At 47.6% G+C, this 17,974-nt stretch overlaps 1 protein-coding gene across 1 annotated transcript in view; it reads right to left on the bottom strand.

Annotated features, from left to right (window-relative positions):
- Positions 1 to 3,773: 3,773 nt before the first annotated feature.
- The window catches only part of Wdr95 (WD40 repeat domain 95), a 50,436-nt gene continuing 36,235 nt past the window's right edge, over positions 3,774 to 17,974 (bottom strand). The window contains exons 16-18 of the mRNA XM_039089920.2: positions 17,070 to 17,263; positions 9,188 to 9,285; positions 3,774 to 4,164 (exon numbers count right to left, since the gene is read on the bottom strand). Coding sequence (XP_038945848.1) covers positions 3,927 to 4,164; positions 9,188 to 9,285; positions 17,070 to 17,263 — 530 coding nt within the window. The 3' untranslated portion in view covers positions 3,774 to 3,926. The remainder of the gene's footprint in view (positions 4,165 to 9,187; positions 9,286 to 17,069; positions 17,264 to 17,974) is intronic.

Below are 17,974 nucleotides of genomic sequence, written 5' to 3' on the forward strand. Positions count from 1 at the left end.
TCAGGTGCATCTGCAAGCCAGAAGGTGATGACGACGACGTCTGGAGAATCAGTTTGTAGCCTAGAAGCACCAGACGGTTCTTTCTGGACCCAAAGGTGTGCTGCCTGCTGAGGGTCTCCTGAGTTGTACATTTACCTGACTTGGTTGAGAAGCACCTTCTCAGATAGTGGAAAATACGGGCACACTCAAAGGAACAGAGATCAAAGGCAAAATAACCACGCAATGTGCTTTCAATCCATAGTTCTTGGGCTCAGGAGAGAAGATTACAGGCTTCTAGAGACAGACAAGAGTGAGGCTGGGCCAGGCTTGATAGACTCAGGGTTGGGCCAAGGAGGAGTGTCTGCAAGGGCGCAGGGCCTACATTTGAGGTACTGATGGCTGTGATCCTCGTCATTTTAGCAAAGCTTGTGGGGCTCTCCACTTTACCATAACCTCTGGGGTTTTCCCTTTGTTGCTTCTGGCTTGACACAATTCCTTTTGGATTCTGACAGCTTTCACACAAATTTTATCCCCCCCCAGCATATATATATATATATATATATATATATATATATATATATATATATATATACACATATATGTGTGTGTACATATATATGTATACATATACATTTTTAACAGAACTCTAAATATCAAATCAACCCGTATATATATGAAAACATTTTTTAACAGAACTCTAAATATCAAATCAACCCGTATATATATGAAAACATTTTTTAACAGAACTCTAAATATCAAATCAACCCGTATTCCTGTGATGCTCTTATCTCTGGTTTACATAGGCGGAGCAGGGCAGTGAACCTGCAGCCACTTCCTCTCAGGCTCAACACGCATCTTCCCAAGCACTTCCCACGGGCTGTCTCACCCTGACACGCCTCCCACTGTGCCCAGGAAACTCTGCCACAATCTTTTCATCAGGTTCAGGTTTCATTCTCTCACAAAATGTCCTTTACAGCTGTTTCTTGGGTCTGGGATACAATCCAAGATCACAGACTGACTTCGGTTACCCCAATCAGCCCATTTTCTGATCCAAGTTTTGTTTGAGAATTTTTGGATGCTCCCCACTTACCAAACAGAAGCATTTAATCCCCAGAGTAGCTTGAAGAGAAACCAGTCACTTTAGAGCCATTGAAGAATTAAATGTCGCCCACTGAGAAAGGCAGACATTGTGTAGAAAGCATTTGGCTACCTGACCATTAAAGCTACTGGGACAACCTGATTAAAATCCAATTCGTCATTATTGGATGGTACATATCTAAAATCACATGATTTCTGGTTTAACAGGCACAAGAATAAAACTTGTGATACCTCTCCTGGTTGCACAGTGTTCCGTGTGTAGAACATGTCTCCTGCGCTTTTTTTTTTTAAAAAAAAACTTTGTGTGTGGGGCTGGGGATTTAGCTCAGTGGTAGAGCGCTTACCTAGGAAGCACAAGGCCCTGGGTTCGGTCCCCAGCTCCGAAAAAAAGAACCAAAAAAAAAAAAAAAAAAAAAAAAACTTTGTGTGTGTGTGTGTGTGAGTACAGTGTCGCTGTCTTCAGACACACCAGAAGAAGGCATTGGATTCCATTACAGATCGTTGTGAGCCACCATGTGGTTGCTGGGAATTGAACTCAGGACCCCTGGAAGAGCAATCAGTGCTCTTAACCACTGAGCCATCTCTCCAGCCCACTCTGTGCGTTGAGCTGATGCATTTTGAACAGCAGCGACTGTACTCTGGTCATGCTTCTTACAATTCCTAGCTGCCTGGGATTTCTCTGTATGGGTTTGAGCCCTGGTCCTCAGTGAGGAGGTGCTGCTTACTCTGTACTGGACCAGCCATTGGCTGTTGGATGAAAAAAAAGCCAGCTACCGCAGGACCAAAGGAAGGACGGAGGCTGTGGCATTCAACCGTGGCAGCAGGGCTGTGAGTGTGGAACTCAGAAGGCCGCGCTGCAGCAGACCAAGCAGGCAGTGGTCCAGGCAGCAGGCATGGATGCTCAAATGTGTTCCCCGTGAACCCAGCCTGCCTCTGCTCAGCACCCAGCCCCATTCTCTCAAGCAGAGGAAAACATGGCAGGATCTTCTTCATCTTGGTAGACTGTATTTGTCGACTGACCAATAGAGAAGCTCCATACAGAAACCTTCAGAAGGCTAGCACTGAGGGTGTTAAAAGACACCAAAGGATTGGCCAGGAATCTAGGAGGGAGACCAGGCCTGTGAGGAAGCACAGGACAAGAGCACTGCAAGGCTCTGCCTTACTATCTTCTTGTGCTCTATTTTCTGGGTCCTTGTCAGCCAGCCCAGGGTTTCCCAGACCAATTGTAGGACAATAGTACCTAACCTCTTCTCTTAAAAGAAACCAGGGCAGCAGGGGAGGCGGGACTTTGGTAGGAGGGGCCATGGTGCTCCCCAAATCTATTCTTTGGCCTATTCACATTTGCCCTCCTACGTTAGATGTATGTCCTCCCCTCCCCCGTCTCTGTCTGTCTCTCTCTCTGTGTCTGTCTCTCTCTGTTTCTCTGTCTCTGTCTGTCTCGGATACATAGTTATATACAGAGTCGGCCCAGAAGTGATCAAAGTGCCCAGGGTAATGGGAAGGCTACCTTTACCTGTCCATCACTCCCCCTCAGGAGCTCCTTCCCCATGGACCCCACCCTGCTCTTGCACAAGCCTCCTTGCCTCTCCCCATCTTGTTTTAATGCTACTTCATAGAGTCGAGCATCTCCAAGCCATCAGACTGCATGCTCTCTGAAAACAGGAGCAGACCCCTAATTCTGTTTGTGGCCCCAGAGCTTAGCAGGGGCCTGGGGTACGCTTGAAATGTGAGCGGCATGAGGGAGGGAGCGAAATAGCAGTTCAGCACTGCACTGCCGGTACTCCGTGGGCCCCCGGGGAAATCTGTAGTCCTATAGAAAGCGCGGTGCCTGTGTTAGTTTTCTGGGCCTGCAGCTGGTGCACAGAAACCAAAGGCTGCCTTCAAACACACATTTCTTCTCTCATAGCTCTGGAGACCAGAAGTGTGGAACCAAGGTATGGGTAGAACTGTGCTCCGGGGGTATTTGGGGGTATCCTGCTGCCTCCTTCACTGTCTGGGAGCCACCTGGCTTACTTCCTTCTCCCTCTATTCCCCTCTCTGCTCCTCCTCTTCCTCCCTTTCCTCCCACTCCATCTCTCCCCACTCCTCCTCCTCCCTTCACTCCTCCTCCTCCCCTTATCCCCATATGTCTCTTATGAGGACACCAGAAAAATGCACAGTAATCTATCTTAAGATCAGGAACATATTTCAGTCTGCAGAGGTCTTTCACTGGCAGCCCAGGAAGGGTCGGGGGACAACATAGTAGCCATTACCTTTGATCTGCCTACTGAACGGATCACAGAGGATCTGGTGCGCAGCTCCTAGGAGCCACACCTAGACTATCCTGAGTAGTGGCGTTGAGAAAAGGCCACGCCCCTCTTGATGGATCTCCTACAGGAAGTGGATAAACATCTGGAAGTCCCAGTTTTCCTTGTTGGTAAGATGGCTGCAGACAGTGTCTATTGTTAGGAATTGATGAGAAACTCCCATCTGTCTGAGAGCAGGCCTCCCTGGCAAAAAACAAACTAGCAAAGTGTCTTCTCTGTTCCCAGCAGCCTCCCCGCTTTTCACTGTCCTCAGCCTACCCCGGGCAGATGCCCTAAGTGGTAGGTGGCCCGTTAGAGGAGCTGTTTGGGGCCACTCGCTGTGGCCACCTGCTCTGGGTTTCCTCTACACAGTGAGACGCTGACGTTCTAGAAAGAACACTGCGAATCAGATTTGTTCTCTGAAATTTCAGCTCTAATTGCTGCAGGATGAGCCCACAGGGACTGAGATCATTTCTCATCTTGTTCTTTTCTGTGCCTCAGGGACAAGCCTTAATCTCAGTCAGACCCTTCCATTACACTGGCCAAGCGCAGAGGTCGAGGTCCTTAGCACTCAGGCAAGAAACCCCTCCAGGGTGAGAGTCTCTTTCTTTCCAGCAGCTCAACTTCCCTTTCAGGGCTGTGGAAACTGACAGGGAGCAAGTCAAAGCCGGTAACAGACAAATCTGGCTTCTCTCTGAGAGCAGACACAAAATCGAGCTCATGGCACTGGAGGGCCTGGTAAATGCTGGGCCATTTGAGCTCAGGCACCTTCCAGCAAGGCTTTCTTCGAGCTGACAATAGTCTGGGGGGGAGAGAGAGACAGCGTGAGGATTATTCGGGTGTCTGAAGACTGGCAGCTACAACACACCACACACACACACACACACACACACACACACACACACACACACACACACACCAACGAGCACACCAGCGTGTCTTCCGAATACACGTGTCTGTGTGATCCCTTTCCCTGGACTGTCTCTCACCAATTCTTTCCTTCTGGACATTTCTTGGAAAGCCAACTGCTCCTACCGGTTAGAATTCATTTCTTGTTCCAATGGCTTCCGCAACCCAACACCATTTCAGTTACACTGAACTACTCAAAGCTAGAACGGCCCCTCTCCCCTCTTCCTCAAGGGCTTTGCTCTTTCGTATTCTTACCTCAGCACTCTTTAATTTTTAAAAATATTTTGTCTCGTTTGTATGGGTGTTTTGATTACATGTGTGTCTGTGCACCGTGTGTGTGTGTGTGTGTGTGTGTGTGTGTGTGTGTGTGTGTACAGTGCCTGGGGAGACCAGAAGGTCCTCTGGAACTTGATTGCAGATGGTTTTGAGTTGCCATGTGGATGCTGGGAACTGAACCTGGGTCCTCCAACAGAGCCACAAGTGTTCTTAACCAGAGTCAACTTTTTGCCGCCCCCCCCCCTTCTTTATTTTTTTTTCCGGAGCTGGGGCCCTTCTTTATTTTTAATTGCGGTATTAAATACATTGTATAAGTTACCTGAACCAAATACATATTTCATACATTCATACTGCTGTGCAACCGCCATCACAGTTCATTTCCAGAACTTTTAGTTTTCTGAGACGGGGTCTCACGCAGCCCAGGGCTGGCCTTTTCAGTTCCCTATACAGCAGAGGGTGACCTTGAACTCCTGACTTTCCTACGTCCGGCTCCCAAGAGCCAGGACTGCATCCACCTTCCAGCCTGGTCAGTTGCTAAGCTCTTCCACTTCATAAAACTGGAAACAAACAGCATCTAGTCATTCCCTTCTCCTCAGCCCCTAACGGTGGCCACTTCACTTTGACTGGGAGAGTCTGATGACTCTGGGTACTTCGTGCCTTGGAATCAAGCAGTATTTGTCATCGTTCGACTGGTTTGTTTAACTTAGCACAAAATCCTCAGCCTCATACACGTGGTAGAACTTCCGTATCCTTCTAAAGCCCCTTTCAAGTGGCCACACCCTAACACTGACACTAATATTTCTCAGGTACCAGCATGAAACCCCTCTCTCCAAACACTCTCCCATCATCCCCTGCGCCGAAGTTCCCAAGATGCTTCACACTCCTCCCATTATGCAAGAGCTGCGCGATGAAGCCATGGAGGCTGGCGACCTGTCTTCCCTTTCTCGGGACAGACTCCTCCTCCCTGTTTGTGGGGGTGTCCCCTGTGTTTTATTACAGTGCAGAGTAGGCACAGAGCAGCCCCCAAAAAATACTGTGAAGCAAATGTCTAACAACCTTTCCCCAGAGGTACACCGGGATGAGGTTCGACAAGACGGGATGCTCAGGGGAATGAGGAGTACTTAACCCTGCTTCCTACAGCATGGTTTGTCTCTGGGACCTCTGCTGCCATCTTGGTCCCTTGTTCTCTGGCTTGGCCTGCGTTCTCTACCAAAATGCAGATTCTGCTATTCTATTACCCCCTTTATTCTGTGCACATCTTCTCGGGCTGTCTGCTCACCTCCCTGGTACCATTTCTCTGGAAATGATTCCTGGGCCTCCCCTCACCCTGCAGAGCCAGGGAAGCGACATCTTCCAGACATCTTCCCACCATTCTGTTTCAACTTTAAAGGGACCCCAGGCAACAAACTCGTCAGTGAGATGCCCTAGTGCCAACCCTGGGGCTGCATTCTGCAGGCTGGTGGATGCTTGATTCACAACCATCTGCCGCTTGCCCAAGGCATCCCCGTGTTTAGAGCAGGTACAGTCTGTGTTCTCTTTTTATGTTCACGGAAAAGCCCAAGGCTTGGTCTCCGAGGAGAGCTGCAGGAAAAACTAAAGAATAGCTAGGCTCTCTCTATGCCTGGCCACCTCCTGTTGATTTAACGTCGGGTAAGCAGCATGGTCTCCCTGAGCCTCAGCTTCCTTTTCTGTAGAGATCCCCAGTTGGGCGTCTCCAGTAATATAATGAAAACTGAAAAAAGTCTTATCGAATTTTCTGCCTAAATGTCTGAGATGGCCTCGGAAGGAGATCCTCCACACAGTGGAGAGAGGAATGGCTCATTCTACGGGCTGTAGATGCGGTCTTCCCCTTCCCCACCGCGATCTCTCCTGCTTTCTACATAGAGTCAAGCTACACACAAAAAAACACAGTTTGACTTCTGGAGAATCTGTTCCATAAAGAAACACTGCAGTAGATGCTTTCTGAAAGGACTCCGTCAATACCCTCCCTGTAAATGCTCAACAGCCCTGCGAATGCTCCCACATGCCAGACAGCAACCGTCGCCTTCAGCAACGGGGAACGGTGTGGGTGTAGCCAGAACCAGCTGTGTTTGTTTGCACACCTGCCCATGCCTCTTGGACACTTCATTGTGATTATAAATTCATCTGAACAAAGCAAAACTTATATTAATGAGAAAAACAAAGGAGCCTCTGCTGGGGTGAAGGCGCTCAGTTGGCGGATGATAGAGAACTGAGGATAAATGATGGTTTGGGGAAATTCTAGAAATTTGGGAAGAACATTGCACTTAACGTTTTTTAAGCTTCATTTTTTTGTAAAAGCAGAAATCAAAGCTCATTGAACATCCAAAGACCAGTGAATGAATGTGCAAATCGAAATGGCCTGGGCTGGAGAGATGGCTCAGTGGTTAAGAGCACTGACTGCTATTCCAGAGGTCCTGAGTTCAAATCCCAGCAACCACATGGTGGCTCACAACCATCTATAATGAGATCTGATGCCTTCTGATGTGTCTGAAGACAGTTACAGTGTACTTACATGTAATAAATAAATAAATCTTAAAAAAAAAAAGAAATGGCCTATTGACAGAATGTGTGGATGGTTTCTAATGTGTCCTGTCTTAAGAGGCTTACGTTTTAAAATTTACCCAACAACCACCGGGGTTGATGGGGTAGGACCCACCCCACAGGCCCGCCTCCTCCTCTGTCCTTCCCTGCGTATCTCTCTCTTCACATTTTGCTCATTTTATCCTTGTGGTAAGCAAACACAGAGAGTCAAATCCGATTGGCTTCTTGCTGTACTTGCTCTTAATGACTTCAGGACCTTCTCCTACCTCTTGTCCTGCATCAGTGTCTTCGAGGAGAGGAGCAACCTGAGGCAAAAGAGGACCTGAGGAGGTGTGTAAAGAACAGGGCTCCAGGGGTTGGGGATTTAGCTCCGTGGTAGAGCGCTTGCCTAGCAAGCGCAAGGCCCTGGGTTCGGTCCCCAGCTCCGATAAAAAAAAAAAAAAAAAAAAAAAAAAAAGAACAGGGCTCCAATGGCTGTGGTGGTGCACACTTTAATCCCAGCACTTGGGACGCAGAGGCAGGAGGATCTCTGTGAGTCTGAGGCCAGCCTGGTCCACAGCATAAGATCCAGGACAGCCCATCTGGAAAAACAAAAACAAGGGCTGGAGAGTTGGCTCAGTGGTTAAGAGCACTGACTGCTCTTCCAAAGGTCCTGAGTTCAATTCCCAGCAACCACATGGTGGCTCACAACCATCTGTAATGGGATCTGATGCCCTCTTCTGGTGTGTCTGAAGATAGCTACAGTGTACTCATATACATAAAATGAATAAATCTTTAAGAAAACAAAACAAAAATCAGTCTGCAGCTGCTGGCTGCCTTGATTACTCAATTGGTCCTGGGTGGAGATGCCAATGGTGTCGGTGAACAGGGAAGGAGCCTCCTGTTTCCAGGCTCCAACTCACACCACAGTCCAGGACACTACCACATCCGGCATCTTACTGTATATCCCACCCCTTCTTGGGAGATCTCCAAGTATATAGGCAGGAAGTTGAAATGATTCATAGCCACGGTTGCTAAATTCCAAGTCTGTGTGGTTTCCCCATAAATCAGCTATTTGACCCAGATAAACTTTGGATTTGCAGTTTCCAGACACCTTCTGGCAGTGATGCATCATGGTGGGCAGAGTTTCTGTGTGACAAACACTCTCATCCTAAAAGCACCCAAAGCGTTTTACATTCTTAGCTACTTGTCTCCTCTCCTCAGACATGGCCTCAGTTGTGAACGGCTGTGGTCACGTGACTATATGCTGCCCCTTAAGATGTGAGCAGAAGTAAGGAGACACTCCTAAAATATTCCAGAAAGCATGCTGAGCCAGCTGGAGAGTACATGATGGATCCCCCAACTCCCCAGGCCCCTGTTTGTACTTTCAGGGGTATAGATGGAAGGCATGGGGTCCCTGTAACTGTCTTTACCATTAGATACTGTGCAGATGGAAATACACTCTTGATGAACATGACACTTGGTGATGATGGAGCCACTACTCACACAGGCACTTGACCTAAATTCTATGGTGAGAGGGGGATCACAGGTCATGGAAAGGGCTGTTTCTTTGGGTCTCTTAGTGACTGAGACCTAGAGAGGAACATCTCAGAGACGTGGTGAGGAACACTCTGCTTTTCTAGAACCTGACCTGTGCCAGTGCACAGGGACCTAGAGTGCACATGGGGCTTTGAGGTAGCCTGAGATTTATAGCTTTGGGGGTTTCTGGGGCCTTCATGCTCACCCCAGGGCCTCTGGGAGCCAGAAGGGCTATATAGGGTACCTGTGGGAGAGATGATGAGGCTACACTGCCTCGTGTGCTGCCAAGGAGCAGAGTTGTTGGCAAAGACAAACAGATGGGCCTTGGTCATTGGTGGTAGCCTGATAAAATAGGGGTGGTGGTGGTGTTAAATCACATAGGTAAGATGCTCAGTGGGTGACACCTGAGTAGCGACCCCAGTTATACTCACAGTTTGGGGGAGCTTTGAGACAAATAACACATGTAGAAGACGGAGGGCAGCCAAAGACTGATGCATTCTTTGGGGGTGGGGGTGAAGGAGGGGGTGGCTCCTTTGACAGGCCTAATTGTCCAGACTGACCTGTCATGGCTAAATGCAGACCATTGGCTTTTATCTGCTTTCACCTCCACTTCAACAACGGGGCCTTCTGGGGACGGAGGGTTGTGGGTCTTTTCAGTCTGGAGGAAAAAAGACAGAGAAGTGAGAGCAGAAGCCATAACCACTCTGTAACAGGGACCAAGAGCCAACAGGGAGGCATGTGTCTTTTCCATGTTGGGACAAGACTCAGGCTGGCGGAACTGGCCAGAGGACAGGAGACCTTCCCCTGGAGCGTCTTCCTGAGAGTGTGTCCTAGCGTCTAGTCAACTCACTTGGACTATGGTTATATGAAGTCACTTGGCATCATGGAAGAGGCACTGTCAGTATTCCAGAGTCCAATTAACACATTAAGTGAAGAAATAAAGTTTCATAGATGTGGGCTGGAGAGATGGCTCAGTGGTTAAGAGCACTGACTGCTCTTCCAGAGGTCCTGAGTTCAATTCCCAGCAACCACATGGTGGCTCACAACCATCTGTAATGAGATCTGGTGCCCTCTTCTGGCCTGCAGTCACATATGCAGGCAGAATGCTGTATATAGAATTAATAAATAAATCTTAAAAAAAAAGTTTCATAGATGTAAAAAACAAAGCTGTAAAAGCAAGGTTTTGAGAAATACATCTGGTGGTCAGGACGCCTATGACAAACTTGTGACCTTTTTGAGAGATACATCTGACATCAGGATGCCCAGCGATATGATAAAGTTTTGGTGATCAAGATATTGAGGCAATTCTGACTAAGCTAATTAGGACAAAACAAAAACAACTGTTCTCGGAAAGACCCCCAACCCCTCCCTGTGGTAAATTCCAAGAATAACCACAAGATGTCATCCTGACCCTGCCCAACCACCCAGTTCACACACACCCCCACCAAGGGACGTGCCAACTTAGCCCTTTCCCAGTGATTCACCAAGGCCAGGTGTAGGGCTGGATGAGGAAAGTGACCAACTGAGCCAAGAACAGCCCCTTGAGCAGGCCAGCCAATACCTGACCAGATCCTTTGTCCTGTGAACCACCAATGAGAATAGGCCAGCTAACCCTATTGCTGAAGTCTGCCCTCTGTAACGAATAAAAGTTGTGTGCTTTTTGGGTTCGGGGTTGCCTCTCCCTGTGTGGATGAGCAACCCCACGTATGTGGATTAAAAACCTTATACCCTCATGCTATTGCAACTTTGTCACCTGTGCTCTGTGGGTGGTGCTCCTGAGGTAAGGCCACTATGGGGTCTTACAACATAAGTTTTTCTTGCACAGAAAATAAGACAATCCCATCGTTTTGAAGGTTGGAAAGAAAATTCTAGATTGCCTAACACACAATTTCATAGCTCAGCAGGAGGGACTGCTAAAGATCACACGACTGAATGAACTGGATTCCTGGTCCAAATCCACCATATAAGGGCTTGGAGTTTTGTTTTCTGCCCTTTTTTTAAAAATCATAGACATGACTTTGTGGTGTTTTGAAGTCTTGTTTCTATTATGGTTTCTGCTATTTTGTCTTTTTTTTTTTTTTTCTGGGAGCTGAGGACCGAACCCAGGGCCTTGTGCTTGCCTAGCTCTTCTATTATGGTTTCTATACCTGCATGAAATACCATGACCACCAGAAACTGGGGATGAAAGGGTTTATTTGGCTTAGACTTCCATACCATATCAAAGGAAGTCAGGACAGGAACGCAAGCAGGGCAGGAACCTGGAGGCAGGACACTGAGACAGAGGCCACAGAGGGATGCTGCTTACTGGCTTATTCCACATGGCTTGCCCAGCCTGCTTTCTTACAGACCCAGGACTACTAACCTGGGGGTGGCATTGCTCCTCAATCAATCACTATTTAAGAAAATGCCCTAAGGGCAGAGTTTATGGGGACATTTTCTCAATTGAAGTTCCTCCCTTTCAGATGCTTCTAGCTTGTGTCAAATCGACATAGAACTAGCCAGGACAACTGATCCCTTGTCAACTTGACACAAAAACATTCATAGCCATAACCTTTCCTTTCTGGTTCATTCCCAAGATCACACACTAACATCAACGTCACAGTATAAAGCATGTTTACTATCTTTAAAAGTCCCATAGTCTTCCCAGCTACGCAACCTTTGACCTACAATTTGTCCTGCCTGCAAGATGTCCTGAAGAAAAGACGGTACAGAACTTGTGGGAGTGGCCAACCAGTGACCGGTCCAACTTGAGACCCAGGCCATGAGAGGGAGCCTATCCCCGACACAGCCTGGAGGGCCCGGAACCAGAGGCTGGGTAGCCTAGGGTAAGAGAGAATCAAACAAGGCCGGCAATTTAAAGAGAAGTCAGTGAAATGATTTCTATCGATACTCTGCTATACTCCTAGGCTGGAGCCTAATCGTCATCAGGGTCTTCACCTGGCAACTGATGGGAGCAGATGGAGAGGCTCGCAGCCAAACATTAGACAGAGTTGGGGTGGGGTATCCCTGCAGAAGATGGGGAGGAAGAATCGTAGGAGCCAGAGGGGTCAAGGACACCACGAGAAAACCCACAGAACCAGCTAACCAGGTTCACAGGCTGAATCGACAATCAGGGAGCCAGTATGGGTCTGAGATAAATTCTCGGCATATCTGTTAGAGTTGTGTAGCATGGTGTTCTTGGGTACTCTAACAGTGGGAAGGGGGCTATGTCTGACTCTTGCCTGCTTTGGAGACTCTTTTTACCCCTACTGAATTGTCCTGCCCAGCCTTAATTTGAAGGTGTGGGAAAACTCTGCTAATTAAGGTCGACGTCCATCATGACTGGATAACCTCTGAGTTCCGGGCAATATGGGAGACTCCCTTCATTGGCCGGGCTTCTCCTTCTCTGACCTTGTCTGAGAAATTCAAAACCCCACACGTCTCTACCTGAAGAATGTCACCTAGCCTCAGTTAGATTACAGCCTCAACTTCCTTTCTCCTGATGCGAGCCTATTCATTAAGAACCTGAGATTCTTGAAATGCCAATTTAGCATTTAATTCCTCAGCCAGTGACCTTTGTCCTTCCTGGATGTTTCTACCCACCATCCCTGGGAACTTTATAAGCCTTGAATCACCCAAAGTAAAGTTGATCTGCCTCCCAGCAGCTGGTCCTAATGTGGTCATTCACTATATGTACTAACAGGGCTTCGAAAATGCCACCCCCTCCCACACACCCACCACCACCACATACTCATTATCTCTGCTCCCTTTGTTCTCAGAGACCATACTGGCTGATGAACCCATGAGGGCAGGGAGAGCAACGTGAAGGGATATACCTGGTCTTATTGCAGCTTGGTATGCCACGTTTGATTGATATCCCTGGGAAGCTTGCCTTTTTCTGAAGGGAGACAAAGGAGGAGTGGATCTGGGGAGGAGGGAGGTTGGGAGTAAGGGCCTGAGAAGAGAAGAGATGTAGAGAACGGCGCGGCGAAACAAAGATGGCGCCGACATCCAGCCTTGTCTGGATATAAACGGCTTACTGCGCATGTGCAGGCTTGTCCCCTTGCTAGGGCTCCCTCTAGTGGTGAACAGCGGTACTGCACATGTGCGGTTTATGCACCAGGTGTCAGTTGACTGTTAATATGCTAATGAGGTGATTCATTCTCCGCCAATCCCTGGAGGACAAGTAGTGGGGTGATCCATGCCCCACCAATCCCTGAGAGATAATTAGCATACAGTTGTCTATATAAGTCGAGCGATTTTGCTGCTCGGGGTCCCTGTTCAAGAGAGCTGTAACACTAAGAGAGCTGTAACACTGAGAAGAGCTGTAACACTAAGAAGAGCTGTAACACAGTAAAGGCTTGCTCGCAGAAGAATCCTGTTGCCGCGCGTCGTTCTTGCTGGCGGGACATTGGGCGCGAGACAAAGAGGGAAAACTACAGCTGGGATATAATATGTGAGAGAAGATCAAAAAAGCTTCATAGTCTTTACAAAATCAAACACCTTAAAATTCAGTCTTTTTTTTTTTTTTTAAAAATCGGGAATTTCTCTTTAAAACCTGAAAATCATTTATAGTATTCAGTTTTTCAACTGTGGCCTCCTGTAAAATAAAAAAAATAAATGAAATACTTTCTTATTTCAAGAGGGAGAGCCAGTCAAATAAAAACAAAACCAATCTCCAACCTTACAAATAATATCCAATGTCTGGAGCTCACTCACAATCCTCCAGAGGGCTTGGGGTGGTTTCTACAGCTCAGCCCTCTGCAGCACACACGTGAAATGGGGATTTCCGGTTTCGTTGGGGGGCTCAGTGGTGTCATGTGATGTTTTTCAGGAAGCCATCTTATGGAGAGGATGTTTTGCTGAAGCAGATATGCGAGAGGAAGTTTTGTGGAGAACAGACATCCGGTGTTTTTTCTGCAAGATGTCTGGTGAAAGGGCATGTGATGTTTTGCTGGTTTGCTTGAGAGGACACATGTTTGGAAAGAGTATAATGCACCAGACAGTGGCCAACACTCTGGCATTGGCTCGCCTTGCTGGGCTTTGCTGATGACGCTGTGGCATTGGTGTGCCTCACTTTATCCTCAGATCTTTGCTTGCTGTGACTTTGTAGCAAGAACCACACCAAAGAACTTCCAGTGGTGCTCTGGCTGCTGCATTAGCAGACTCATGCCGATCAGTGGGGGCCTCATGGTTTCTTCTGGATTGAGCTACTGCTGCTTACTTGTGTTTGGTGTTTTGCTAGTGGGGTAGATTGCAGGCAATAAAGCCTGGATTCATCCCGATGTGGAGAGCTCTTGGGGTCACTTCTAGAAATTTGGCAGGAATTTGACATTGGGCCAGGACAGGGAAGTAGGCTCAGGTAGGAATTTGATATTGGGATAGAACAAGGAAGTCGGCTCGATATCTTGATCATTTTGGTAAGTCCCCGAAATCCACGGGATGAGGTTTATTGCCTTGTTTGTCTCTTGACCTAGAAATGACCTTATTCTTTGCATGTACTTAGAATGGTATAAAAGCAGACTGGAGAAAAATAAGTCCATTTCAGCCTCAGCACCGAGTGGAGTCATGTTATAGTGTTGTTTAATAGTCTTTTTATTTTTTCAATCCTCGATTCCTCCCTTGAGACCCTGTTGACTGACTGAGCTGGCTTGGATACCACTTCTAAACAGGTTCACATTCCCCTTGTCTGATTAGCCATTTTCCCCTCCTACCTTTGGTCACTTGGGCTATAAGGGTGGTTGAAGTGTCTAAGAACCCCTATGAAAGGTTTTGATAACTATAAGCCTATACATATAGGCCAGTTCCACTCCACACCTGCTGCTAGTCACTGTGGTCATCCCACGGTACTGGCATCTCCAAGACTGCTGGATGCCCTTGCTGGAACCCGGCTGCACTTTTAACAATAGCCTCTCCTGGGCTCTCTTCACAGACTCCAGCCCTGCTACACACTGCCAAGCCTAGGCTGCTTTCCTCCATGCTTTCCAAATCAGCAAGTGATTCTTACACTACCAAGTTTGGCTGCCAGCATGAGGTGTACAAACTTGGCTGCTTCTGGAACACAGCTTCTGTGTGCTCGCCCTGAGGAAACACGTTCCAGAAGATTTCACCTCAAGAATGCTGTCCTCTTTTTAAAATCACAGCTGATTCTTCAGGCCTAGCTAACCGGAACCACAGATTCTCAACTCAGAATAGTAAATGGCGCCGACAGAGTCTTTAAACTTTCCTCGGAAACTTTATAAGCCAGGCCTCATAGTCTTCACTGCTCTCAACATTCTTAGCTTCCAATACTCAATGGCTTTTCAAGCCCAAATTTCCAAAAGTCCTATCCTAATGTTTTCCAAAACACAGTCAGGTCTGTCACAGCAATACCCTACTCCTGGTACCAACTTGTCTTACTTAGAGTTTCTACTGCTGTGATAAAACACAATGACTAAAAGGCAAATTGGAGAAGAAAGGGTTGTTTGACTTACAGTTCCACATTATATTACTGTTCTTCACCAAAGGAAGTCAGGACAGGACTTGAACAGGGCAGGATACTGGAGGCAGGACCTCTTATTAGAGGTCATAAGATGCTGCTTACTGGCTTGCTCTTCATGTGTTGCTTAGTCTGCCTATTTACAGAACCCAGGACCACCAGCCCAGAGGTGTCGCCACCATCAATAGGCTGGGCCCTTCCCTATGAATCACTAATTAAGAAAATGCCCTCCAGGCTTGCCTTACAAACAGATCTCATGGAGTTATTTTCCATTTTCTCAATTGAGGTTCCTTCCTTTTAGCTAGCTTGTGTCAAGTTGACATAATATCAGCCGGGACAGTCCCCCATTGGTGGTGCTGTTTGAGAGTCTTAGGAACTGTGGCCATCTTGAAAGAAGGGTGTCGCTGGGGTGGGCTTTGAGTGGGCTTAAAGACTGGTGACATTTGTAGTGCACTCTCTTGGCTTGGGGCTTGCAGAGCCTCACCCATCTCCATTGCTTACTCTCCGAGTTAGTCTTTAGGGTGTGAGCTCTCAGCTTCTGCTCTAGGTGTCACATGACTAGCTACCATATCTCCCTGGTGTGAAGGACCCTTATTCTATACAAGATCAAAATCACCCAGGAAGACTTTGTTCATCCTTGGAGAGCAAGCAGCACACTATAAATTACAGTACCCTGATTTTGTTGCACTGAACATCCTGCCCCCTTCATCCTTCTTCCTGCCTTACCTTTCTCCTTTCTTTCTTTGTCTCCTCTTCCTCCCACTGTGCCCTCCAGAACTCTCCCCACCTCCTCCCCTGGAGCCTGAATTTTGATTTCTCCCTAGATCTGTCTCTGAACTAAGAACTGGCTGGAGCTTTGTCATTATCCTCCCCTCCCATCCCCCCTCATTCTCTTTTCTCTCTTCCCACCTCCGCCTGAGCTTTTGTTTGCTAAATTGCGGGCCTATCAGAATTAATGAACACATTAGAGTTTTCCATATCGAAGGCTAGCTGAAACGACTGTGTTTCTAAATCAGCCAACAGTGCCTGCCACATTCTGAGTCTCCCCAGACTGCCTGCCGCTGTGGTATCTATCATTCAATAACCTTGAGCACAAGACGGCAGAGGAGCTTCAGGTGAGGCAGAAGCTGTTCCCGGCACGTGCTTGCCTGGATCCTTTGTTTCTATTTCGAACATCTCTGGGGCTCTAAGCTGGAGTCGGTAGCTGGGTTATACTGGGAGATCTGTATTCTGTGAGGCTGCCAAGAAAAAAAAAAAAAACAACCCAAAGACACGACTGTGCTGGCAGAGCAGGTGTCCTGCTTCGAGTTGTGACATATCTGGCAAGCAATAGCTCATGAAATGACCTCCTTCTCCATTCATTAAAGGGCAAGCATTTCGGGGCTGGGGATTTAGCTCAGTGGTAGAGCGCTTGCCTAGGAAGCGCAAGGCCCTGGGTTCGGTCCCCAGCTCCGAAAAAAAAAAAAAAAAAAAAAAGTAAAAAAAAAAAAAAAAGTAAAGGGCAAGCATTTCTTGGAAATGAATATATTTCATGGGGGCTCTAAATCAAGGTTGCATCTCCCAGGGCCCTCTCCAAATCTGTTGCTCCGACGTTGATTCTCATGGAGTTGGGCATTAAGCCGATCATAGCTTCCTCCCACTTATTAGATGCTTTAAAATGCATCTCAGAATGGGAGGTATGGGCTGAGTGTCCAGGGTCTGCCCGTCTCAGACTCGATACTAGGATTGAGCATGCTGCTATGTCCCAAGGCCAGGGACAGTTGCCTGTCCGTAGGAGAAAAGAGCTCAGAGATCCTTCATCTCACCGATGGATCACATGTGCTCCTGTCCAGATCAGTGCCATTGCCCAGGATGGAGGAGACACATACTCCTCCTGTTGCCTTGGCTCGGCAGATGATGCTTTGAATTCCTTATCCTATGTGTGCATCCTGCCGATCAGCAGAGAACCCACAAAGGAAGCACAAGTGCTTGGTTCAAACGCCCACCTCAAACAGGACCTTCTCCTCTGTCATGTGGCCCTGCTCCTGCCGTCCTCCCGAGCATCCAGCTGGAACATCCGTTTCCAGTACCAGGTGGGTAGGCATGCTCTGAGGGTCTGTTAGAATCTCCAAGGGGACTCTTGGGTGACCCCAGGAGTCAGGAGTGTAAACATCCCAGGGGCGATTCTGCCCAAAGGTCCCTGGGGGAATAAAGAGAAATGAACAAGTATGGTGAAGATCACAGTGGGAAACGGTAACCTGTCTTCTAACCAGAGTGAAGCCTACTGCTAACATGGGTAGACCTCCTTAAGACTGGCAGGGCCGCCTCAGTCCAGATAAGCTATTCCCTGGCTGCTTTATAGCAAACAAATACGGGGCAACTCACCCTTGAAAGAGAATCCCTTAGAAGGCCTCCTACCACATAGGGGCAGGCTACTCAATAATGTATTAAGAACTTGAAAGATAAATTCAACCAGACACAGATCTATTTCAAGAAACACAAGGTACGGGTCAAGACGCCGGAAATGCCGTACGGTCTTTCTGTTGTAATAAATATTGAATAATCCTGCAGAGAGGTTCCTTCCCTCCTTAGACCAGTTATGCTCCCGGATGGAAGGCACACAGAGACTTTATATTTTAATGCTTTAAGCAGCACAGTAGCTGGGCAGTTGCCTATCCTCCGTGCTGTCAGAATCCATTTCCCTCTCGGTAACCCCCAGTTATCACTTTGCTATGTTTCATCTGAGCTGTCCTTGGCTCCAACTAGCCAACATGGCCACATTTTTTTATGCTCAGTTAACCCATGGGTGGTTCTCCTTTCTCTTCCCCTACATGTTCTTTTATCCCGCAGCAGCATCTTCTCCTTCCCCATTCATCTAATTTCTTATACTGTTGCTCTATCCCCCTTTTTT

This window comes from Rattus norvegicus, chromosome 12 (genome assembly GCF_036323735.1).
Source record: "Rattus norvegicus strain BN/NHsdMcwi chromosome 12, GRCr8, whole genome shotgun sequence".
Taxonomy (NCBI): domain Eukaryota; kingdom Metazoa; phylum Chordata; class Mammalia; order Rodentia; family Muridae; genus Rattus; species Rattus norvegicus.